This window comes from Gobio gobio (assembly GCF_949357685.1).
Source record: "Gobio gobio genome assembly, chromosome: 11".
In the NCBI taxonomy this organism is placed as follows: Eukaryota; Metazoa; Chordata; class Actinopteri; order Cypriniformes; family Gobionidae; genus Gobio; species Gobio gobio.
This window is the reverse complement of record NC_137104.1, coordinates 12343766-12371160: the sequence shown is the minus strand read 5'-3', so window position 1 is coordinate 12371160 and position 27395 is coordinate 12343766. Positions and strand designations below refer to the sequence as shown.

The 27395-nt window shown below is 36.4% G+C and overlaps 1 protein-coding gene across 1 annotated transcript in view; it reads left to right on the top strand.

The window, feature by feature from the left end:
• Positions 1-4491: 4491 nt before the first annotated feature.
• The window catches only part of nxph1 (neurexophilin 1), a 42666-nt gene continuing 19762 nt past the window's right edge, over positions 4492-27395 (top strand). The window contains exon 1 of the mRNA XM_079830271.1: positions 4492-4807. Coding sequence (XP_079686397.1) covers positions 4754-4807 — 54 coding nt within the window. The 5' untranslated portion in view covers positions 4492-4753. The remainder of the gene's footprint in view (positions 4808-27395) is intronic.

Here is a 27395-nt window from a genome sequence, read left to right as displayed (position 1 = left end):
ATTTGTGAGATGCAGTCACATTCACAACTATGAAATCGCAATTATGAGATTTATAATCGCAATTGTGAGTTAAAATATAAAGTTGCATTTGTGGGAAGTTGACAAATTTGCAAGGAATGAAGTCACAATTGTTTGATGGTGCATTTGCAAGATATAAAGTAGCAATTATGAGATATAAAATTGAAATTATGAGTTGTTTGAGACGTAAATTTGTATTTGCGATATATAAAATAGCAATTATGAGATACACAATTGGAATTATGAGTTAAGTTGCAAATTTTAGATGTAAAGTCACAACTATGAGATATGAAGTCACAATTATGAGATATATAATCGCAATTGTGTGATATAGTCGCAATTATGAGATTAAATGTCAATTTTGAGATATGAAGTCGCAATTATGAGATATAAAATAGAAATTATGAATTGTGTGAGATGTAAATTTGTATTTGCGATATATAAAATTATGAGATATGAAATTGGAATTTATGAGTTAAGTTGAAAATTTTAGATGTAAAGTCACAACTATGAGATATGAAGTCGCAATTATGAGATTTATAATCGCAATTGTGAGATAGAGTCGCAATTATGAGATTAAATGTCAATTTTGAGAAATAAAGTCGCAATTATGAGATATAAAATTGAAATTATGAGTTAAATTGCAAATTTTAGATGTAAAGTCACAACTATGAGATATGAAGTCGCAATTATGAGATTTATAATCGCAATTGTGAGATATAGTCGCAATTATGAGATATAAAATAGAAATTATGAGTTGTGTGAGATGTAAATTTGTATTTGCGATATATAAAATTATGAGATATGAAATTGGAATTTATGAGTTAAGTTGAAAATTTTAGATGTAAAGTCACAACTATGAGATATGAAGTCGCAATTATGAGATTTATAATCACAATTGTGAGATATAGTCGCAATTATGAGATTAAATGTCAATTTTGAGATAGGAAGTCGCAATTATGAGACATAAAATTGAAATTATAGTTAAATTGCAAATTTTAGATGTAAAGTCATAACTATGAGATATGAAGTCGCAATTATTATATTTATAATCGCAATTGTGATATAGTCGCAATTATGAGATTAAATGTCAATTTTGAGATAGGAAGTCGCAATTATGAGATATAAAATTGCAATTGTGAGTTGTCACGTTTGTTAGATATAAAGTTACATTCGTGAGAAATTGCATTTTTATGATATAAAGTAGCAATTGTAAGACATTAAACTTAATTTGTAAGATGTAAAGTTGCAATTCTGAAAAATAAAGTTGCATTTGCAAGATGCTGCTTCATTGGGCTGTGATTATGAGGCGTGTTTCAACCGAACCAGGAAAGAAAATGCCTCTGCACTCAATTGGATAGACCTACAACCAATCAGAGCAATGGAGCGACGCATAGTTGTCAGCAGAACTCAACTGCACACACGCTGGAAGAAGTAGAAGAAGAAGATGAGTGTAAACGATCTTTGCCGATGTTGTAAAAAATAATTTAAGGATACACGGAGTACTTACCAACACGATCCTCATTTTTGAGAGAAATAGTAAAGGTGAATGCATATACGAACAAGTTCTCCGTTTAGGATTAGAATGAATTCAACTCAAGCGCTCTTTGGTGACGTGGATGATTGCGTTACTGTTGATAATCTGTCCATCATCGTATAAAGCCCACCCTGACAATTTGATTGGTCCGAACAGCTCTGGTTCGAGCATAGTTGCTCCACAACGGATCAAGTCCAGACCGAACTTCCCGACCTCAAATGTTGGGCTAAGTTCGGCTGGCATTCAGGCTAATATAAAGTAGCAGTTGTAAGACATATGAGATGTGAAGTCTCAATTATGAAAAGTAAGATGTAAGGTCACAAATACCTTTTTGTTTATATATATATATTTGTTTATATATACCTTTTTGTTTTTTGTTACAAATGGTCCTTCACATCTGATAAAATAAAAAAATAAAAGATCTCAACTTCAACAAGGAATAAAATTGCAAACATTCTTTGTGGCAAAGGATGATGAGGAAGAAAATGAATTTAACATTGAATGAACCCCCAAGTCATTAATTACTGGTCCTGCGGACTTGACTGAGCAGAGAGGTCAAGTATATACCGCAGGTCTTTCACAGGCCTCAGAACTGTTATTAACCCTGGGTTTTAACATCAATAGGCCATATGCTCTGCATTCTGCTCCAAAAGCTGGTTGTGAGCAACGTCCCCTCACCCATGCGCCGTACTGCATCTCTGTAGAGCTGTCCCGGGCCTGGATGATCCATCCCTGCGGGCCGATTTGCTGCATGCTACTGTACGACTCTGAAGGCCACCGCAGCCATTCACAGCCTCATCCCATTTCAGCCACTGCCTGAGTTACTGCCTAAATGTGACACCTCAGACTGCCGCCATGCTGTAGCAATGAGACTGCCACAGATTTATGGAGTCAAACCCCTGCTGCTTTTTTTCCTCCCTGGTTTTCTTCCTTTTACATGCATGCATAGTGACAGCTGTGTAAAAATCCACACCGTCAGCATTTGCTGGTCCATAGTTTTATTTCATAGGTGTTTCTAGATTCTATTCATGGGAGCCTGTCTTTAATCTAAACCTCCTTAAAATACATAATTGAATCCTAGCCAATCTCCAAAAATGAGCAACAATTTTATTTAGTTCTATAATTTTGACCTGTTATTGGTAATTAATACACTATGATAAATACCTAATAGTTTTGTAATTGGAGCCAGGCCTTGTGAATTGTCAAAATATAAAAACAAGCACAATAGAAGAGAATGTTCAGGGTTTTTAATTATAATTTTTTTAATAATAAAAATAATCATATATGATGTTTCGGGTCTATAAAGAATGTTTTGGGTTTTGGGACCAGCTATTAATTACTTTTTAACATTGCTCTTTCAGCATCTTATGTATTGTAAGGTTTTAATAAATCTATGAATCACATATGACATTTTTATTTAAATATATATATATGTATGTGTGTGCGTGTGTGTGCGTGCGTGCGTGTGTGTGTGTGTGTGTGTGTGTGTGTGTGTGTGTGTGTGTGTCTGTGTGTGTGTGTGTGTGTGTGTGTGTGTGTGTGTGTGTGTGTGTGTGTGTGTGTGTGTGTGTGTGTGTGTGTGGCTGTGGCTTGGTTGACCCTACATTAAGGGGACAAAATGTCTCAACAAAGATGCCAATATCCAAAATCCTTGTCCTTGTGGTGACATTTTTTGGTCCCCATGAGGACAACAGCATATACATCATATAAGATGTTTTTTGAAAATATAAAAATGCCAAAAGTTTTATGTGATGGGTAGGTTTAGGGGTAGGGTTAGTGTAGGGGAATATAATATACAGTTTGTACATTATAAAAATCAGTATGTCTATGGAAAGTCCCCATAAAACATGAAAACACTACTCTCTCTCTCTCTCTCTCTCTCTCTGTGTGTGTGTGTGTGTGTGTGTGTGTGTGTGTGTGTGTGTGTGTGTGTGTGTGTGTGTGTGTGTGTGTGTGTGTGTGTGTGTGTGTGTGTGTGTGTGTGTGTGTGTGTGTGTGGGGCTTGGTAGACCCTACATTATTGGGACAAAATGTCTTCACAAAGATGCCAATATCCAACATCCTTGTCGTTGTGGAGACATTTTTTGGTCCCCATGAGGACAACAGCATATAAATCATATAAGATGTTTTTTTGAAAATGTAAAAATGCCAAAAGATTTCTGTGATGGGTAGGTTTAGGGACAGGGTTAGTGTAGGGGAATATAATATACAGTTTGTACCGTATAAAAATCATTATGTCTATGGAAAGTCCCCATAAAACATGAAAACTTTACACTGTGTGTGTGTGTGTGTGTGTGTGTGTGTGTGTGTGTGTGTGTGTGTGTGTGTGTGTGTGTGTGTGTGTGTGTGTGTGTGTGTGTGTGTGTGTGTGTGTGTGTGTGTGTGTGTGTGTGTGTGTGTGTGTGTGTGTGTGTGTGTGTTCTACAGTTGTGTTCTACAGTTCTTTTGCATATCTTTTTTACACAATTTGTTACTCTATAAACATTTTAAAAATATATATATCACAATACACTTTTTTTAAATCCATTATAATGTGATCAGGAATACCTCAATGTTTAATGGTTGTCAATGCGAGTCAAATTTAACTCAGGTTTAGGCAATAGCGCACGCTATCCGTGGAGAGTTGTGGCGCGCTCCTCGAGCACCGCGACACGTCGTCTCGCGCGCACGAAAACACGCAAAAAAGCTTCTCTGGTGGGCTGTGAGTCTCTTTTAAGTCGTCGCAATCGTGTGATACCGTCGTCTCTTGGACCAATCTCGTCCGGTTCTTTAATCTTTTTTTTTTCTTCTCCACTCTCCTCTCGTCCCACCCCCTCTGAGCTTCTCTCCGGATGTAGTACGGCGCGCGTGGCTCTCAGCGCGCGATATAAAGCCACCGCTGAGTGACAGCGCGCGCGTGAAAAGCCTCTGTCCTTGTTTCTAAGAGGACTTACGCCGCAGTCACTCCAGGCAGCAAGACCAGCGAACATCTCCCATGACATCCTAATGAAATATGACTGGATTAATGCCTATGTAACCGCTCATTTGCTCTCCCTCCCTTATCTGTGTCCAAGTTTAAAGCCTATTCTGTGGTCATGGGGTCTATAATGTCCTTTTTGCCTAGGCTAAAGGTCTAAAGCGGATACCAAGTGGATCTATGTTCCTTACAGACAAAAGAAACAGCGCAGGGAAATTAGTGGAAGTTTGAGAAAAGGGAGGATGCGGGCGACGTGTTGGTGTGCCGTGTTTCTCCTCACTCCGGCTGTCTACCTGGTAAGAGTCTCTCTTTATTTTTACCTGTGCCACTCGTTTAGTATATAGCCTAGAATATGCTCATGTGTCTTAAGTGAGGATGTGATGAAACTCTGGCACTTCGGAATGACAGCAATGCTTTACACTTTATAACTATGCTTTCAAGGTTATACAAAAATAAGTTTTATGCCCTTATTATTTGATTTTTAAACGCGCCTACGCCTATATCAAACTCCTAAGACAGCGCGAGCTTACTAAATCAACAGATTTTAAAAACAAATTGTATTATTATTTCTAAAAGCGCGTGTCATGCGGACAAAACCTTCCTCTGTGTCTGGTATCGACATCAAGTTGCGAGAGTTTTGTTTCGGTGTTCGGCCTCACGGGGGCGCTATAACAAATGAAAACAGCTGCGCGAATGAAGCAGCAGTGACAGTCCTGCACCCTGACGAGAGTCTCTTTGATTTCCACTACTCGATACACACTCAAGCCATGTCTACAACAGATGACATTTTACACATCGACTAATCACTTCATTGAAAATAAATCAAGAAAAGAAAATAGACCACGACTAGTAATTAACTTGCCGCGACCACGCAATTAAATATAATGAAACATCATACTAGCATACATTTTAAATGTAGCCTATGCAAATAAATGAACATCGCAGAACGTCAATTGTGTGCTTGGATCTGTTTAATAATGTGAACATGTTTTTATTTTATTTGGATAGAAGCGAATTTAATTTAATCTTTCAAAATATGCCTATAATTAACATGACTATAATCATGTTTAAAAATCTTTGTTATTTTTTTATTTTATTTGAGGAGTTTTAGAGATGCCGTGGGCGCGCACACACACACTGACATTAAAAACAGAAAGTTTTTAACATTGCTTAAATTAAGAACATATTATAATGTTAGCATTTACATCTGAAGAATATGTTGTTTTGGGAGTCTTTAAAATGATTTTATACCTGTATGAGGGCCTGTTATATTTTGTGCACTTTTAAATGGCCTGCTTAACACAAAAGACTGATTCATGGCTTTTTTAAAATAAAAAATAAAAAATTAACTGTAATCCTTCTCATAAACTCTTCGTAATTTCCTCCTGGTCATTGTACTTTAAATGAGTCATTTTAAAGCTGGCTACAAGACTCTCTCTCTCCCTCATCAGTGTGTCCGGCTATTACAGTGCAGTGAATTTTTCAACAAAATGCATCATTTTTATTTTAATTTAGAATTTGTCTTAATTTTTGTTTATTTTAATATAACTTTATTCATATGCCACAGGCATGTTTGAAGGGCGCATGTATTTTAAATTTTGTATCAATCTGTGTCCATTCACCGAGTAAATGACAGTAGATCGTCTTCTTGTGTTTTGGTTATAATTTCTCGCGTGTTGTATTTTATAGAAGCCAAAACACACGGAATTTTATGAAGTGTTCAGTTCAGGACCATGGACAGCGCATCCCGACCTCTACCGCTCACTCTGCTTTATATCTATCTTGCCTTTTTATATATCTGCCATTTGTTCAATTTAATTTTATTCACTTTAGATATTGACCACTATCTCTCCGTGATTGGTACATTATACCACATCAGTAAGGTTTAGGTTCTCCTTGTGTCTCCAAAACATAAAAACTGTTTTACAGACCACACACACACACATAATATATCTTTATAGCCTATGTTCATATAGACTGCGCGTGTTCTCTCGGATTTCTGTGTGCGAGAATGGCGCAATGGTTTCATTACCATCACTTTTACCTGGAATCGTTCTTTTTCTATATGAGAATAATTCTCATTGGATGGCCTGAAATGTGTCCGTTAAAGAGAAGATTGAAGCCCGTGGTGTATTCCCGTCAGCTGCGAGGCCTGTCCGCACCTCCGAGTATTCGAGTTGAACTTGGCGGCTGTATTTGATGTTTAAGCCTCTTGCGTGTGTCAGCTCGTCCTGACCCTGATAACAGCGGAGCAGCGGAGCGCGTGCATGAGGGAACGAGCAGCTGTGCGACACCAGGCAACTCAAGAAGCGCGTCTTCTTGTGTTTTTATACAGACACATGTAATGTATTAAACTAGCATTTTCGCTATCCCTCGGATTTTTTTCTTTGTAAAAAAGTATTATTTGTTTATTGCATTGTAAAAAAATATATATATATTAATGAATGCATTCACGATAAAAAATAATAAAAAATAACTGTAAAGAAAAGAAAAAAGGTTATCCTAGAAAATACGGATATTTTACAGTTATTAACTATGTACAGGTACGCTTAAAACCCATTACGATCCGTTATGTCTACTGGTAATAATACAGATGGACATATAAGGTCACGTGATAAATACACAGAGCACAGTGCCCAACACAAACACGAAACCCCATTAGAGTATCAAACATGACCCTAAATTAATGCAAAGGATATTAACTACACAACATAATCCACTTCAGTGTACATGAAGTACACCGCCAAAAATAAGAAACTACGTTTTTAAAAAACATGTGATTTATTCTCCTAATGTAGCTTCTTTAAATTATAAGGTAATTCATATTTCTTTTACTACTTTATTGTACAGTGTTATTGTTACATAATGTTACATGTAGTAAGTAATAACTATAAATGATGCATATTTACATTACATAATACTAACCCGAAACCAACCCTTAATCCTAACTCTATAATGGTTACTTAATATTACTCAGTATATGACTTAAAGGTATGTAAAATGACTATATATATATATATATATATATATATATATATATATATATATATATATATATATATATATATATATATATATATATATATATATATGTGTGTGTGTGTGTGTGTGTGTGTGTATATATATATATATATATATATATATATATATATATATATATATATATATATATGTCTTTCTTGAACGTATATGGTAGTTACTTAATATTAATATTACTTAATATTACTCAGTACTTAAATGTATGTAAAATGACTATATATGTGTATGTCTTTCTTGAACATATATGGTAGTATTAATATTACTTAATATTACTCAGTACTTAAATGTATGTAAAATGACTATATATATATATATATATATATATATATGTGTGTGTGTGTGTGTATTTCTCGAACATATATGGTAACTTGCATGCAGTTAATTAATTAACCGTTTTTTGGTGTAGCATTTTGACCTTCTTTTTTTCTTTCTTCAAACTGACATAGCCTAAATGTAATATTTAAGTTGAAATATTAGCACCGTCCGATACATTGATCTGGCATTGCACCGATCGCGCTGTATATATTTGAATATACGCCACATTGCCTAGAAAGAAGTTGGAGCTTTTGGAAACCACACACATGAATCATCCAGACGTGCTCTTCTAAGCGCACTTTACGTTTCCAGGACAACTGCATATACACATTGTGCTCTGGAACAGTATGGATGCACGGATTCATTCTCCTCCTCACAAGCCGCACAGATGTACCTTGTTATTAATACACTTGAGGATGCAACGATCCTCGGTCTGCTCAGCTGTTTTGAACCCCGGCGAGTGTGTTGTAGGAGCTGCTCAGCCAGCTACATCCACTCCATTTAAGACTCCAGTGGAAAGCTATGCTCGAGGTCTGAACTAACCCTCTTGTGTCTAATGATAGGCGCAGAGATGGTGTGAAATGGTTCAAGAAAAAAAATCCTCAGCCCTTAGTCCATTAAACCTCACCTACGCTTCAGAAACCACCCGTAAGTCACCTGACACGGGTCCCTTTGGAGACATTTTGACACGCTGGCTGTCAGTCTCTTTAAATGAGTTAAACACAAATGCCCTTTTATCACCCTCTTGAGGTCCTTAAATTAATCAGAACTTAAGTGATACAATCAAGATTGTCCCGTTATGATAAAACATAGGTTAACAAATGTCAGCACTTGACTGAAGTGGCGACCTATCATCTAGCTGCTCTAGTTCGTTGCATTAAAATGCATTCAAATCGGGTTCTCGGCTGAATCCGGAATAAGGAATGTTTGTCTGTTTTGATATATATTTTTGGCAATGTTTCCCCTTCAGGATAGGCTTTGATTTTGGGTGGTGAGTTAGTGTCAATGAAGTGTGTTAAGGCTGAGTGATGTTAAGCTCTGAAGAGATGAAGAAGAGTGGTGGGGTCTGTGCGAGAGAGGAGAGAGAGAGATAGAGAGAGAGAGAGAGAGAGAGAGCCCAGGGCTGTATAGTTAGTGTGCAAAGCAATGTAATCTGCCCTCCTCCCATGGCACACACACTCATATCCGCTGTTTAATAGACTTGTGTTCACATCAGTGCCACAGTCCATTTATCCCAAATCTATGAGTTTCATGAAGTGCCTCCGTATTGCAGTTAAGGACATCTGCATTATGTTAATGCACGTCTGTAGGTAAATGGTACCATCAGCAGTTCTGCACCAGATAATTGGAGAAACAGGATTTTCGGGAGACTTTGTGCAGTAATCACTGCTGAGATGAGCCGAACATGCGAGACCTAACATGGTTTGGACTGACCTTTGACCCTTGAGAGAGGTGCTGAGTTTCGTCTGAGCTTTGGTGTGTGTTTATGCCTGTGTGTGAGAGTGTGTGCTGATAGCAGCGTGGGGCCGGCGAATGATGTAGTGGGATTGACGTCTGAAGGTGACCTTAGTTCAGCAAGTGGCTTAAACCTTTGCCAAGGGCGTTGCTCTAAGCCCAATGCTTTCTTACAACTAGCACCACAACACAAACCACAGCTAATTTACTATGATGAGCTCACTTTTTAATGTGAATGAAAGGAAAAGATTATCAGAAGGACTTCTTAGAGAGGCAAGAGCAAGTTGAAACTGTACTGTAGTAGAGGAAACAGTTCCTGTTGTTTTTGAAGCATGATTGACCTTGTTCATACAGGTTGTTAGTATATTAGTATTATACTTATAGTATATAAGTATATCAATGATTTTAATATCAATGATATATTTTAAATTCATAAATTGGAATTTAAATTCAGTTGGTCACCCCCCACATAAAGTTAAATTGGGTTTTAAATGCATCCATGGGAAATTAACTGATCTTAAGATGATGATCTATCCATCAATCTGTGTGTATAATGCATATATATATATATTTGTGTGTGTGTGTACTATCTATACACCTCGGACTGCCGGGTTGTATAGATCAGTGTGTGTGTATAGATATTAGTGCTGGACAATCGATTAATCGCATCCAAAATAAAAGTTTGTGTTTACATAATATATATGTGTGTACTGTGTATAATTATTATATTATATATATAAATACACACACATGCATGTATATATTTAAGAAAGATTTTCATGTATACACTGTATATATATTTATATAATTTATATTATATATAAATATAAATATTTGATATAAAAATATAACATAGTTGTCTTAAATATATACATGCATGTGTTTGCATAATTATTATAAACAGTACACACACATATATTACGTAAACACAAACTTTTATTTTGGATGCGATTAATCGTGATTAATCGCTTGCCCAATACTGATATATATATATATATAATATCCATATGAATGTCAATGTCAATTAAATATATTTAATAGTGGTACAGTAATATACAATTAAATATCTTTAATGGTAGTACAGTAATATATATTACTGTACCACCATTAAAGATATTTAATTGACATTGACATTGACATTTTTATAGATATTTTATAGATTTTATAGATATATATGTTATGTATTTTATATATTTATATAATACTAGTGCAGATTATTTTCTTTAATGCCGTCACCATTACTGTACCACCATTAAAGATATTTAATTGATATTGACATTTTTTATATATAGTTTTTTATTCTTTTATGTATGTATGTATGTATGTATGTGTGTATATATATATATATATATATATATATATATATATATATATATATATATATATATATATATATATATATATATATATATATATATATATATATATATATATATATATATATATATATATATACATACAATTCTATTATTATTTTCTTTAATGGTGACCGCACAAAAAAATCTACAGTAGTTGATTGATTTATCTACCTTGAGATGTTTATATTATATTTGAGAGCGCGTAACACACGTCATCACATGTGCTATGATAACCAATTACTTTATAATCTTGACATCATTGAATTTCTGTCTGAGTTGTATGACAGTCAATGGCTGCATCCGAAATCGCATACTTCCTTTTATAGTAGACGAACAACAGTGTGTGGCAAAAGAAATAGTCAGAATTCACAGTACTACTACTCCCCGCGAAATTCTGAAGTGTGCATGCGATGGACACTTTACTATCCCATGAGGCCACGGGAGAGGATTTGTGAATGATAGTGAAGCGAATTCAAAATAAGTAGACTCAAGAGAGTATGTGATTTCGAACGCAGCCTTTCATTGTTTGTGGATACATAGAAATGAATGTGAAGTGCCTAACTGCTGCAACATTGTCAGTGAATTCTCTTAAAACCAGCATTTTTGGGGTATTAAAAAAGTACTGTTTAATAGCAAACATGTTCATTGATTGAATCACATGATTCATTATTTGATAAGCTGTTTCATACTATATCTTCATACTATAGCTCCATTGATGTTTTTCTTAATGCAAAAGTTAATTAGCATTAGCGTGCTCTTCATTTGCCCACAGAAGTGTCCATCCTGACCTGTTTATGGCCCTGCAAGGGCTTTCCCACATTTCACTTTTAAACTAGTTCCTCTTCTGACCCTCCACACACGTGCACTCAGTGTCAAGCTAAGGACACATCACGGGGTGGAGACAGGACAAGGTTGGTTTGATTTATTACCACAGTCTCCGTTCTTCTTTCCACAAACTGCTCCTGAATTTCAGTCACCTACACAGGTCAGAGGTCAGCATTGGAACACAACCCGAGAAGGGCATTGGATCTGGAAAATTATACCCCAGACTGACCTGAACCTCAATGGGCTATTTTTCCCTTCTCACTATATATAGAAGCATCCTCCCCAATCGCATCCCCGCGGAGCTGTGTGGTCTGGTGAAAGAAACATTTCTAAATACTCCATGCAAAGCCCGCGGAGAGGCAGGAAGGACCAGATAACCTCAGCCTACCTTCCTTCTATCTTAAAATGCTGTGGGACTCTGAAGTTTCTTTAATGCATGAAAGGCCGGAATTAGAGAGATGAAAGAGAAATCTCTGAGCCATAAACGTCAGTCGGACAACAATAGTCACGGATTACAACGAAAACACTGTTTGGATGCACGTCTACAGTCGTTTCTAAAAGAAAAGAGAATCAGATTCATAGTTGTGCCGCTGAATTAAAAGCATGGCAAAGCAAGAGGTGTTTATGTGTTATATATAAAAGCGTGTTGGGGCTGTCTCAGGTGGCTGTTTTATGGGAAGTGAACAGGAACAACTGCTCATCTGTAGACAGTGTCTTTCTCCTCCTCTGATTGCATATCAGATGATAAAATGACAGTTTTTGTTGTAAGATGACAACCAGTACGCATTATCTTCTGGTTGCATTTATGGACAATTACTGTCTTTCAAAGGAATTACCTGTCTTTGCCTACAGGTGGAGCACTGTCACTTGTTCAAGATGCTCTTGAGTATACAATGAGTGCATATTGTATGGCATTTTATTCACATATTCGGGTTGTTTTTGTTCCATTTCATTTGTGAATACGGTTAATGCATGCTATTTTCTGCATTTCTCCTTAGTTTGTATTCACATTTGCGCCTAGTTGTTCCATTAGGTGAGGAAATGTTCTGCAGTCAAGTTATTTATATCAGAATTTTTAATATATATACACCGATCAGACATAACGTTATGAACACTGACAGGTGAAGTGAATAGCACTGATTATCTCTTCATCACGGCACCTGTTATTAGGCAGCAAGTGAACATTTTGACCTCAATGGTGATGTGTTAGAAGCAGGAAAAATGGGCAAGCGTAAGGATTTGAGCGAGTTTGACAAGGGCCAAATTGTGATGGCTAGACGACTGGGTCAGAGCATCTCCAAAACTGCAGCTCTTGTGGGGTGTTCCCGGTCTGCAGTGGTCAGTATCTATCAAAAGTGGTCAAACCGGAAGAGTGGTGAACCGGCGACAGGGTCATGGGCGGCCAAGGATCATTGAAGCACGTGAGGAGCGAAGGGAGCGAAGGCTGGGCCGTGTGGTCCGATCAAATAGACGAGCTACTGTAGCTCACACATACATCTTTGCAATTTAGTACTAAATATGCCATCAGTGCTTATTAGATTGGAAAGTTAATTCAGTTTTAAAAAAAAAAAAAAAAAAATATATATATATATATATATATATATATATATATATATATATATATATATATATATATATATATATATATATATATATATATTATATATACTTCAGAAAAAAGCATTACATTTACCAAAAGAGTCTAAATAGATTTACAATGTTAATATTTCTATTTCAAATAAATGCTGTTCTTTTGAACTTTCTATTCATTAAAGAATCCTGAAAAATGTTTTACAGTTTCCACAAAAAATATTAAGCAGCACAACTGTTTTCAACATTGATAATAATAATAAAATCAGCAAATCAGCATATTAGAATGATTTCTGAAGGATCATGTGACACTGCCATCACAGGAATAAATTACTTTTTAAAATATATAGAAATATATATTTTAAACTGTATTTTTGTAGCCTGACAAGCAGCTATTGGAACTCACCATTGGCAGAGCTCAATCCGAGGGGCGGGATAAACAGTTATCGTTCAAATTCCCTCTGCACGCAATAGGATGGCGCTACAACCAACCAGAGCAACGAAGAAGGTGAAGCAGAGCTAGTTGATAGATTAAACGTTCACCGTATCCGGTCGGCAAAACTCCGAACACATCTTCCTTTCTTACAAATGACTTCAGTGCCGTTCTTTGTTCTTTTCTCAAAGAAAAGCTGCACTCCAAGTCTTCCAGAGTCACGGCCAAAGCCGATTCAAAAGGCCGCTGTTTGCCTGCTTCTCTACCGTCATTATGTTAAGCACGCCCACCGACTCTATACACAAAGTGATTTGCCTGACCAGAGTTTGTTTTTTCCAGCTCGCAAGCCAACGGAGAGTTGCTAGACGCCCTGGCAATTAAATTTGCTGCCGCTAGGGTGCGTCTAGATTTCTAGGCTAGTATTTTTGATCAAATATATACAGCCTTGGTCAGCATAAGAAAAAAAACTGAACGGTCGTACACCTCTCCAACCATTGAATGTCTATATCCAAAGTAACTTTGAAATGATTCCCATGTGTTTGGCCTGTTTGAAAGATCCCATGCTCTTCTATGTTGTCCATAAATCTTCAATATACCTCTGTGGGATCAGAAAATCTGAACTTATGTTCCACACAGAAAACACAACCTGTCAACACAACACACTGTGAGGAAATATCTGCAGTTCTACAGCTTAGGCTGAATGCGGGAGATTTAGCCATGGTAGACTTGGACATTACAGTTGCTTGTGTTTGTCTTTGTGTAATTAATAAAGTTAATTAGCTGGCACGTGGATGTGGTTTCTGTACTACATGAAAAAAATCCCATAAACTTGACACAAAGCTACACTCTGTGTCCGGTTCAGCTGTTCTGCATTAGGTGGCTCACCACTCCACTGCATATGCTAACTAACTGCAGTCTGTGTGTGTGTGTGTGTGTGTGTGTGTGTCAATCATGTTTATTTTACAGAGCCCCAGTTACATTTCTTCTCTCAAAAGCAGTTCTACTTATCTTGAGGCGATCAGTCAATAAGTAATTTTACATGTCACTCCTTATTTTTGGACTAGAATTAGATGGAGAGTGGACGTAAAAAAGCAAGATGAGATGGCTTGCGTGTGGCAAGTGCATTAGAACGCTTCATGACTGCTAACCAGAGGAACAGACCAATCAGAGCGCTTATCACTCCTCATGCAGTGAATGACAGTATTGCATTACATGGCGGGGGCCGGCTGGATTTCACTTCTATTGATTTTCAGAATCACAATTATTCCTCAGCATGTGTGGGCATGCAGCCAACACGAGGTGTCGAGAAAAATCATTGAAAGGAAAAAAGGAGGACATGCTGAAGATTTTGAGCATGGAGGCAATACAGTAGATTGAGGGACTGATGTCTCTTGACTGACAGTTTCCAAGCCGTGCCAGTAAGCTGAGATCCATTCTGTCATTTGGAGATTTATTAGCATTGTCTGTTTTTTAGGAAGAACAATCCAGTTTCTTCATCTCTGTCCTCATCACTTTTTCATTCTACCACTTTCATTCTACTTCGAACACAAAATCTGGCTGTTCTTTTTGAAAGGCAAACCGTGTGTGTGTGTGTGTGTGTTGTGTGTGTGTGTGTGTGTGTGTGTGTATATGTGTGTGTGTCTCTGTATGTGTGTGTGTGTGTGTGTTGTGTGTCTCTGTATATGTGTGTCTCTGTATATGTGTGTGTGTGTATGTATGTGTGTGTGTTGTGTGTGTGTATGTGTCTGTGTGTGTGTGTGTGTGTGTGTGTGTGTGTGTGTGTGTGTGTGTGTGTGTGTGTGTGTGTGTGTGTGTATGTATTGTGTGTCTCTGTATATGTGTGTGTATGTATGTGTGTGTGTTGTGTGTGTGTGTGTGTCTCTGTATATGTGTGGCTGTTCTTTTTGAAAGGCAAACTGTGTGTGAGGGTTTACCTGAACCACACACACACACACACACACACACACACAGTTTGCCTTTCAAAAAGAACAGCCGCATATATACAGACACACACACACACACACACACACACACACACACACACACACAACACCCACACACACACACACATATACATAGACACGCACACACAACACACACAAACACGCACACACATATACAGAGACACACACACAACACACACACACACACACACACACACACACACACACACACACACACGTATACAGAGACACAACACACACACACACACCATGTTTTATGGGGACATTATTTCCCATAACATAGGGTTTACCTGAACCACACACACACACACACACACACACACACACACACACACAATGTTATGGGAATAAATGTCCCCATAAAACATGGTGTGTGTGTGTCTCTGTATGTGTGTGTGTCTGTGTGTGTTGTGTGTCTCTGTATATGTGTGTGTGTGTGTGTGTGTGTGTGTGTGTGTGTGTGTGTGTGTGTGTGTGTGTGTGTGTGTGTGTGTGTGTGTGTGTGTGTGTGTGTGTGTGTGTGTGTGTGTGTGTGTGTGTGTGTGTGTGTGTGTGTGTGTGTGTGTGTGTGTGTGTGTGTGTGTGTGTGCGCGTGCGTGCGTGTCTATGTATATGTGCGTGTGTTTGTTGTGTCTGTGTGTGTGTGTCCAAAAGAACTTTGTTCACAAATGTCAATGATTAAAATGTTTATTTGTTTGTTTGTTTGATTGTTTATTTACAATAGTTAAAATGAAAATGTAGTGTTATTATTTTATTATTATATTCTGCTGATTATTAATTATTTAATTCAATAAATGTGTATTCTTATTTTCAGAATGGTTTAATGTATTTATTATTAACCTTTGTTGTTGTTGTTGTTGTTTATTATTAGTATCATTATCATCATATATTATCATTATTACTTTTTTATTTGAATATTATTATATTCTATAAAAAAAATTTTTTTTATTTATTTAAAATTATTTTATTCAGCTTAAATTTTTATTCAGCAAGTTTTCTGACTTTAGTTTTTTTTTTTTCAGATCCAACACACTTTGCTGATCTGTAATTCTCACGTCTCTAATCCTTCAGTATGCGTCTTAATTAGACAGAGAAAAATCCTTGTAATTAATTGACATGTGAGGGTGTCATTCATGTCAAAGCATTTCCCTGGTTTTGTGAAGCTGATAGCGGTGCACGTGATAGAGACTGAAGGGTGGGCGCATTATGGCGAGGTGATGGATGTGCTCTGTTCTCCCAGAGCAGCCCGAACACCACCGATCTGTCAGCTCTCAAAAGCCATTACTTAAAACATTAGCCTGGGCCCATAGCAGCAGCCACTCAGCCACAGACAGACAGGTAAGCACGATTCTCCTTACGCTGCTCCTGAGGGACGTGGCTGTGGAGCGTGAGCAGGTGTGTGTGTGTGTGTGTGTGTGTGTGTGTGTGTGTGACTGACAGCACCACTCACACCTGAACGGGCAGCGTGTTATGATATGTGTTACTCCCTTGTCTCGGCTGAATTCCATTCAGTGTCATTCAATTCTATTCAGTATGATTTAATTTGATTCTACTGGAAAAGGCATTATTTCTGCAAATGTAGAAGCCTCTGTTAAAATGTAATTGTCTCTCTGACAGCGTTTCGAGACCACATGGTGTGATGCGAAATCAAATTTCAGACAGTTGTTTAAATTAGTTTTGGGATCATTTGAGACTCAGTGACTTCTTCGGTTTTAAGACTCCTACTTTTCTGAGTTGTAGCAGAAAAATAGACAATCAATGTTTCAAAATCAGTTTTACTTTACACTCTTAGAATAGACGGTTCTATATAAAACCTTAAAAGGTTCTGTCAGGCGCTTCACACATTGGCCACACTTTAGTTTAGGGTCCAATTCTCACTATTAACTATGACTTTTGCCTCAATAAACTCCTGCTTATTAAATAAATTACTGCTTATTAATAGTTGGTAAGGTGGTAATACACATTCAGTAATATGCATGCTAATAAGCAACTAGTGAGAATTAGACCCTAAACTGAAGTGTTAACATTTTCATTACATTTTATGAATTAAACAGCTCGTAAACATACTTTATCGCCTGTTAAAGGGGGTATATGTAAGAAATTACATGTATTAATCACTTCTCTATTGCAATGTATGAACAGCTTGTAACAAAACTTGAAAAACAAGAAATTCTTAGGTCGCCTCTGAAAGCCATAGACTGATTTTTATGTGAAGGAAAATCAAAAGGGTGTGATGTTTACACACTCTCCCGAGAGCCTCTCTTTCATTCTCTACAGCGACTCGGGGCCTGTACAAATACCCATTCTGTTTTTTGCTACTTGAGAGCATGTGCACGCAACAGGAAGTAAGTGCACAAGACTGTCCCAGGTCTTAAAAAAGCCAAAGCTCAGTGCCCTTAACACACACTAAACCAACACCATCTAAGCATGTGATGAACGTGATTTCACAACATGTTCCTGCATCAACATCTTTGTTGATCCTGGAACAAAATTCCAATCAACCAATCAAATTTGAGGGACAAGGTTACAGTTTATGTCGAGTTTAGGCTTACAACGAGGGTGAGGTGCTTCAACGTCAGTGTTATTCACATATCATATCCCTCTGATTTTAGGGATACGTTATGGGTAGAGTTAGGTTTAGGGGTAGGACTACATTTTCTGAAAGGAATGTTGTTCCAGGATCAACAAAATATGTACAATCATGGGCTGTGTCCGGAATCGCACACTCTCTTGAGTAGGTATTTATTTTGAATAAGTAATTACTTCACGACTGCTAAAAAGGTATGTTCTATATAGTATGAATGTATTCTGGACGTACTACACTCTAAAAAAAAAAAAGGTTCTTCGTCATAATCATAGAGGAACCACTTTTGGTGCTATATAGCACCATATCTTAACATGTTCTGTATATGGTAGCGGTGCTATATAGCACCTTAGTCAAAGAACCGGTGAAGAACCTCTGAAGAACCGCTGAACAACCACTGAAGCACCAAAATTGGTGCTATATAGCACTTAAAAAGGTTCCCCTATGATTACGAGCCAAGAACCATTTTTGGTGCCATATAGAAACTTTTTTTTGAGTGTTCATTCGCCTTGTCATTATCATGTGACCCACCAGCGTCAGTTATGTCGCTGCAATGCCATTCACAAATCCTCTCCGTTGCCTCATGGAATAGTAAAGTGTCTGTCATATGAATCTTATGAATCAGAATCTTGCCAGAAGAAGTAGGTCATCTGGGAACATTCTGCCTACTCTTTTATGAGTACTGTGAATTCAGACATACTTTTGTGACACACTGTTTTTCACCTACTATATAGTAGGGAAGTATGTGATTTCGGATGCAGCCATAGTGACACTAAGCATATCCCATCATGCATCATGTTCAGGAACTTGCGTGCCCCGAAAATTGGAAAATATTCCACTGTGAGTTAAATTATTTAGATATTATTACATATAATTTGGTAGCAAAACAAAGTGTGGTACATTTTATTGGTGCAAAGACGCTTTTTGACTTTCTCAGTTTGTGTAAATCCAATTGGCGTTCAGAGTATTTATTTTTTCCCACATTAATTGCACACATGTCTAGTACAATTATGTGGTTTTGTTTTATTAATACAGTGTATACTTTTTTCTTGATTTACCCCGAAAGAATGGAGGTGAAATGTGACAACATGCCCCATAGGTGGGGTACATAGTAACATGTGGTGGGGCTCATTGTAACATGACCAAATGACAGCTTAAAATGTTACCTGATATAATCAAAAAATATACAAGACAAATTAAAATATTTTGTCAACAAAATACAATTATTAACTTTTTCAAATAAAATAATGGCATTTTTTAATCATTAAAAATATAAGCATTTTTGAGTTTGACTACAAACACAGTGCTAAATACAGTTATACAGCATAGTTCAAAACATAATAATAAATAATAATTTCTGAAGATTAACTCTCAGGGCCCTATCTTGCACCCAGCGCAATTGACTTTGTACACCGACGCATGTGTCATTCCTATTTTGCACCCGCGCAAAGCGCGCTTTTCCCTCCACAGAAGCACGTCGCTAAACTAGTGAATGAACTTGCGCTCCCTGGGCGGTTCAGCGCAAAAAGGGAGGCGTGTTCCGGCAATCCCTGGTGCTATTTTGCTGTTCCATTAAACAATTGCGCCACTGACCAGAAAAAACCTAGTCTAAAGTCAGTGGCGCGTTGCGCGTTGTTCATTGTGCTATTTTAAGGGCGCATGCTTGACCATAATGTATAGCGTGCACAACGCGCATACACTTTGCTCATGTAATCTACACAGATGCAACAGTTATTTTTGCAAATCATAAATTGTTGAGATGACGACACATGAGATGACGGAAATCATTGTGGTGTGCCACGAAGATGTGAAAAAATAGGCATAAATCTAGCTTACAAATTATTCAGGCTAATTGTAGTCTAATAATTAAGGAGACCTGTTTGCCCAATAGTGGCAACTTCTGGCAAGACATATATGTATATAAGGACATCTAACAAATTGGTTTGTCCGTCAAGAACCAGGAAAAAAAATCGGTGAGGGTGGACGCAGCGATGTCCTCTGCTGGCGTCAGGTCCTGAGTAGAGGCAGATCCACCTCCCGTTTCACGGCGTGCCCGATTGATGCTGGCAAGCTTGGACTTTCCCCGTCTTCTGATGTCATTGTAGCGCTTGCGGCACTGGTGCGACGTCCTGGGGATGCCAGCTGATGAAACAATTGTGGCTATTTCCTCCCACGCCTGTTTAACCGGCGCTATTTTGGGTGGGTTTCTCCCATCCCCATACAACACAACTTCTCTGTCTTTCACTGCTCTTACAAGAACATCAGTCTCCTCGGCTGTGAACCGCTCCTGGCGTGCGCCTGGTAAATACGCCATAATAATAGCAATCCATAATGGAACTTGCGCACCTGCTTTTAAAGGGAATGTTGGATGACGCTCTGATTGGTTTATTCACGTTACGCCCAAACCACACCTATGAATAATGAAGCTACTTCAGACCAACCCATTTTAGATTTGCGCCGGGCGCAAGAGCCATTTATCCCGCCGGAAAATAGCAACAGCGCCGAGACCCGCCCACAAAGTTACTTGCGCTTCGCGCTTTGACACTTGCGTTTCAGATCATTAAAATAGGGCCCTCAGACATTATTCACCCTTTTCTCATGGTTTCTCAAAAGAATTCATAAAAGTATAGAATATAATGGCATATTTCTAATATGAGCTCATTGTAACGCAGTGTTACAACACACCCCGTCTGCACAACTGGGATTTAAATCTTGGCTCATGTCTTCTGCTGTTAGATCCGCATTAAAGAATGATCAACTGTTAAATAACAGATATAAGATTAAAATAATATTGGATTTGTCTTATTTTAAATAAACACAAAAAACAGAGATGAAAACTAAACTTAAGTAAGAAATTTACTTTTGATATGGTTAAATAAATGATTAATAAATGAGATTTTTTAATTTTGGCGCTATTTTTTCTCTAAATAATGTTTATATGGCAACTAGTAAATACACAAAGTTTCGTCATTCTGGCATGTGTGGAAAGGGTTAAAACATGCGTGTTACAACTAACCCTGCGTTAGGTTGTGCCCCGCGCTCCCCTATTTTGTACACCTTTGCAGCTGCTTTTTATCACTTGTTTGAAGCGCCACAATTATTAAATTGTGTCGTCTGTTACATAGGGACTACTGAACAGACTACTAAGAAGCTTATTTTAGAATGCTAAATATTGAAAATTCAAAATAAAGCGGTGTAAACACTTGCATTACTATAAGCGTGTAATCAAAATTTCTACACACACTTGCAGTCTTCACGCCCACTTGGGCCAAATACAGGAAATATATAATGTAAGTAGACAAGTGGTCAGTAGACCTTAAGTGTGGGTATATGGACAGGCCCAAAGTGTGCAACACTAGCTAACGTTAGCTTAGAGATGGAATTCACTGACCTCAACAAACGCACAGCACAAAACTTTTCTGTTCACACACAGTAACAGTGACATAAACAATGTTAATCTGTAATGATTCAATGAAATCAACTAATGACACATGAAATGAATGCAATGTTCAGGATAATGCCGAAAGAGCTATTCTGTACTGTAATGTCAATGTGTCGTGCAAAGAAAAGGGATTAATTCAAGCTAAAGTCTTACATAGCCTGATCTATATAGTTTCAGATATACTTTATAATCAAACTATCATAACTGTGTAAGTTGAATTACCTCATCTGTCGACATGATGTCTGTGAATTGCAGAGCTCGTGCAAACATATCCACATCGCAAAGATCAGATGCTTTCTTAACTGCTGCTTTCTCACCGCTGTCAATTTTGTGTTTATTTTGTTATTGAGAGGAAAGCATACAGTACATATTTACATATTCATCTAAAATTCACTCTTAGCAGCATGGACGGCGTCAGATGTTCATTAACAGTAAATCGCTGCAATGGAATTTCTAAATTATTTTTACTAATTTCTGAGCGAAGAACAAAAAAGAAATTTGACGTGAGTATATGACATATTGTTCAGTCTCTTGTACGTTGCGTCATCGTTTTGGCCGAGGCTCGCTCACGTAGTTTGTGCACGAGTGCGAGCACAAGCAATAAGTTGCTGACTGCAGTTCACTTAACGGCCACCGGTGTCGCTATAACACTGGTTTCTGAATCCCACATAAACATTAACATGAAAAGCATTATGCAAGACATTTCTTCTTATATAGAAACTTTTTAGCACAAAGGTTCTTTAAAATTGAGTCAAGAACCCTAGGGTTCTATAAAGAGCTATACACTCTAAAAAAAGGTTCTATATGGCACTAAAAGTGGTTCTTGGCTCGTAATCATAGGGGAACCTTTTTAAGTGCTGTATAGCACCAATTTTGGTGCTTCAGTGGTTCTTCTGCAGTTCTTCGGCGGTTCTTTTGCTAAGGTGCTATATAGCATCGCTACCATATACAGAACATGTTAAGATATGGTGCTATATAGAACCAAAAGTGGTTCCTCTATGATTATGACGAAGAACCACTTTTAGCATTTTTTTAGAGTGTATTATTAGAGCTATATTAAATTTTTCTATATAAAAAGTGTAAATACCTTTAGCATATGTTGCCATATTTTAGAGGACACACGTCACTGGTACTGGGATGCTGGAAGCAAACAAAAATCTTTTTACTCTGAATGTTTTATTTATTTATTAGGCCATAGGACTTTCAGTTGCCATAATTAGCTTTTAATATACTGTATAAATGCAGATTTCAACGTTATCTTAGACAAAGCTGTTAGAAAATCACATCGGACCCATGTTATTTTGAGAAATACCATATGAATTGGTTACTTGTGAGATCAGCACTGATTAAATTCAGGTTATCCCGACATGTTCACCTCCTCCACCTCTCTTTCTCTTCCTGTTTGTCGGTAGAAATGTAAGAACTATTTAAAGTTTAATTGCTCACACAATGAAAACTGAAAGATCCCTGGTTATTTGAATGTGTTTGTGGAATAACGGACTTTTATAGGCAGTATAAACAAAACTTTTCATAGTTTTTTCCCCTTTTCTTTTTTAATTTGGACACTTATTTTGTGTATAACTGTTTTACTGCAGTGCTCCCTTACTTACACAGTCTCTCCTGAGTAGTTTTCTGTTTTTCCGCACTGTCTGATAGTTCACTTATGCTCTATCATGAATGTGATATTTTTCATTCATGGATCACGACACTTACCATTTGACCTTCTTGAACTACACACACACTCATTGAAAAGTTTGGGATAGGTAAGGGTTATTTAGTTTTTGAAAGAAGTCTCTTATGCTCACGAAGGCTTTGACAAAAAATACAGTAATATACAAAAACAGTAATATTGCGAAACTTTATAATTGTTTTCTATTTTGATATATTTTTATGTAATTTATTCCTGTGATGGCAAAGCTGAATTTTCAGCATTATTACTCCATTCTTTAGTGTCACATGATCCTTCAGAAATCGTTCTAATATGATGATTTGCTATTATAAATATGCAATACCACCTTTATTCCATTTCCTGTCAATTATATTCTACTCTGTTGTATATAGCACACCTGTACATACAAGAGTGTCTATTTTTGTTATGGTGTATACATATTTGTGTATCTTATTCGCATATCTTTACACTATCTGTGTACTGTTCTGGAAGCTTCTTCTGTCACCAAAACACATTCCTTGTGTGTGCAAACATACTTGGCAATAAAGCTCATTCTGATTTGATGCTTAAGAAGCATTTGTACTGTGTAATATTTTTGTGGAAATTCGTATATCATTTTTAAGATTATTTGATGAATAGAAAGTAAAACTGGTTACAATACAAAACAGATTTCTGAGTGGTAGTTTTGGAGTGGAAGATAGAACGATCATTAGGTCTGTATAAAAACAGAAGTCAAAGGAAAGTCAGTGACAGAAAAACAAATGTGTGTGTGTGCATGTGTGCATATATCTGTAAGATTAATACATTTGCGTTTGCATGTTTATCCAACATGGACGTTACAAACATTGCACCTACCATATAAGCATAAAAGCAAACACATATTTTCAATAAAACCTATAATTTTTTACTCCACATTATTTCAGATAGAAAAACTGCCCAATATGTTTGATCATAAATGCTGGTAAAAGCTTACAGACAAACATGAAATACACTGAGAAGCTGATGATGTCCCCTGGTATAGGAAATGGAGAACGCCACACTCTACGTGTCTGAGTATCTTCAGGGCTTTACTTTGATGTGTTATTAGTCTGTGAAAGTGCATTAGAGCAACGGGACAGTTAGTCTCAGCAAGTAATACATAGTAATCAGAGCAGTGGATAACCCAGAAGGAGGTTTCTGAAATTAGTCTCATAATCTCCACTTGACACGGACACTCACACACACACACACACACACACACACACACACACGCACACACACACGCAACCACCCTTAAAAAATATCCCAAGAGCTTGTAAAAATTTAGCAATCATCATAGGGAGCAACACAAACAACAGCAAAAAAAGTGATTTTAGGCTTTACTTTAGTGGAGATAGGAGAAAGAAATGTTTAATTTGATTTATTAGACAACATAATAGTGAATATACACTCATTTGTCAAGGACAGCACTATAAAGTTTAAACAAAACTTGTTTCCATTGTGGTCATTGCTGTAAAACACAACTTCAATCCTGGTGTCAGGTTATAAAGGCATTGCATTCTATTGCAACACAACATTTACATCACAATTAATCATCCACCCAAAAACACTAATACAAATTCATCATTAAAACAACCTATCTAATAGCCAACTTTTAACTTTCATACTCTTCATACTCTTTACATCTAGAGGCAACTTATTTCACTCTTGGGCCCCTGAGTATTCGAAAGTACACCGTACATTGTTTTAAAACGACATCATGTGATATCCATTAGACTCTGCCTAGTATTATAACAATGTTTCTCACATACCCTAGAAGAATACGTATTAAAGTATGTATGATCTCTTTCATTAATTATCTTGTGTACCGTTTAATTTAAGGGGTAAACTCTGCTTTCTATAGATAACCACTTAACATGTCTAAAATGGGAAAAATCTAAATGTGTAAAACTACTAAAACCTAAAACCAACCAAATCAATTTATTTTGAGATTATGTTCTTATCTGGTGTGCTTAAAAAAAAAATATATATATATATATATATATTTATGACCTCTTATCCACTGTGGAACACAAAAGAATATTACAAGTTTCAACTTTTGTCCATGCATTTAAAGTCAACAGGGTCCAAAACAGCATTAGACCCCTTTGACTTTTAGTCTGAAAAAAAGCCAGACATTAATACACACACACAAACACACACACAGGGGGGTTTTGTGAAATGTGGGGACATTCCATAGGCGTAATGGTTTTTATACCGTACAAACCGTATTTTCTATCCCCTTACACTGCCCCTAACCCTAAACCTAACCCTCACAGGAGACTGTGCAGTTCACTTTCTGTGAAAAAAACCTTGTTCTGTGTGATTTATAAGCATTTTGAAAAGTGAGGACATGGGGAACGTCCTCATATTTCACCCTCTTTTTGTAATACCTATGTCATACCCATGTCATTATACACATTTGTGTCCTGATATTTCACAAAAACATGCCCACACAGACACACACACACACACACACACACACACACACACACACACACACACACACACACACACACACACACACACACACACACACACACACACACACACACACACACACACACACACATAGAATATCATGTGCGGATTTGGGGTCACCTGCTAAGTGCTATTAAGGACATGTACAAAATTTGTCTATGGAGAATAGCATTTCCTGTTGGGAGAAAGGAGACTACAGGCGTTGACCCTCCCTGTGAAATTGTCAGAGATGATAGCGGCGCGTGGCGAAACCATTTAAGGTTAAATCTAGCATACAAAATCCACTTTCATTTGTACTGCTGCTGCTTTCCTGCACCAGCGCAAAAGCAAGTCATTTTGAATGAATCTTTTCTGCTTCCTCCCTCTCTCTCTCTCTCTCTCTCTCTCTCCTGCGTTCTCAATCTCACACACACATGCATGCACACACTCACTCGCTTTCTTCTCATCTATTTGTTTGTGTGTGTGAGAAAGAATATAAATCCCAGAAACACAACTCTAAATACCGCAGAAAGTCATCTGGCCATTTATGGATTCCTCACCCTGTGGTGCATCATGGGAATTCTCTGTCTGCAGCACATCCCATCAAGTGCAGTCATGTCATTATGTTATATATTATATTTTTTATTTGTTAATCTCTCTTGCTGAGTGTGATCAACTTTTTATGAATTCCTAAACTTTCTTTCTTTCTTTCTTTCTTTCTTTCTTTCTTTCTTTCTTTCTTTCTTTCTTTCTTTCTTTCTTTCTTTCTTTCTTTCTTTCTTTCTTTCTTTCTTTTTCCTTCCTTCCTTCCTTCCTTCCTTCCTTCCTTCCTTCCTTCCTTCCTTCCTTCCTTCCTTCCTTCCTTCCTTCCTTCCTTCCTTCCTTCCTTCCTTCCTTCCTTCCTTCCTTCCTTCCTTCCTTCCTTCCTTCCTTCCTTCCTTCCTTCCTTCCTTCCTTCCTTTTGGACAGTACTGTTTCTTTTTATAATAATAATAATAATATGTGTAATAGTATGTTCCTTTTTGGAATTAAAAAAAGACAAATTATTTATATTATTAATTATTTTACATAGACTTATAGTAATTATGCAATTACTTTTAATATATTTGTATATTATATTATATTATTTCTTTCTAGTGGACAGTACTGTTTGTTTCTTTCTATAGTAATAATTAATAATAATAATAATAATAATAATAATAATGGATTGTGTAATATTATGTTCCTTTTTTAATTAAAAAAGAAAAAAATAATTATTAATTATTTTACATAGGCTTATAGTAATTATGGAATTACTTTTAATATTATATTATTTTAATTAAATTATATTATATTATATTATATTATATTAATCATATTATATTATATTTCTTTCTTTTTTTCTTTCTGTTTCTTTCTATTATATTATATTAATTATATTATATTATATTATATTATATTATATTATATTAATTATATTATATTATATTATATTTTATTATATTATATTATATTATATTATATTATATTATATTATATTATATTATATTATATTATATTATATTATATTATATTATATTATATTATATTATATTATATTATATTATATTATATTATATTATATTATATTATATTATATTATATTATATTATATTATATTATATTATATTATATTATATACTGCATGTTGCTCCAGGGGGATTGTCCCACTGTGTGCACTGTAAGTCGCTTTGGATAAAAGCGTCTGCCAAAT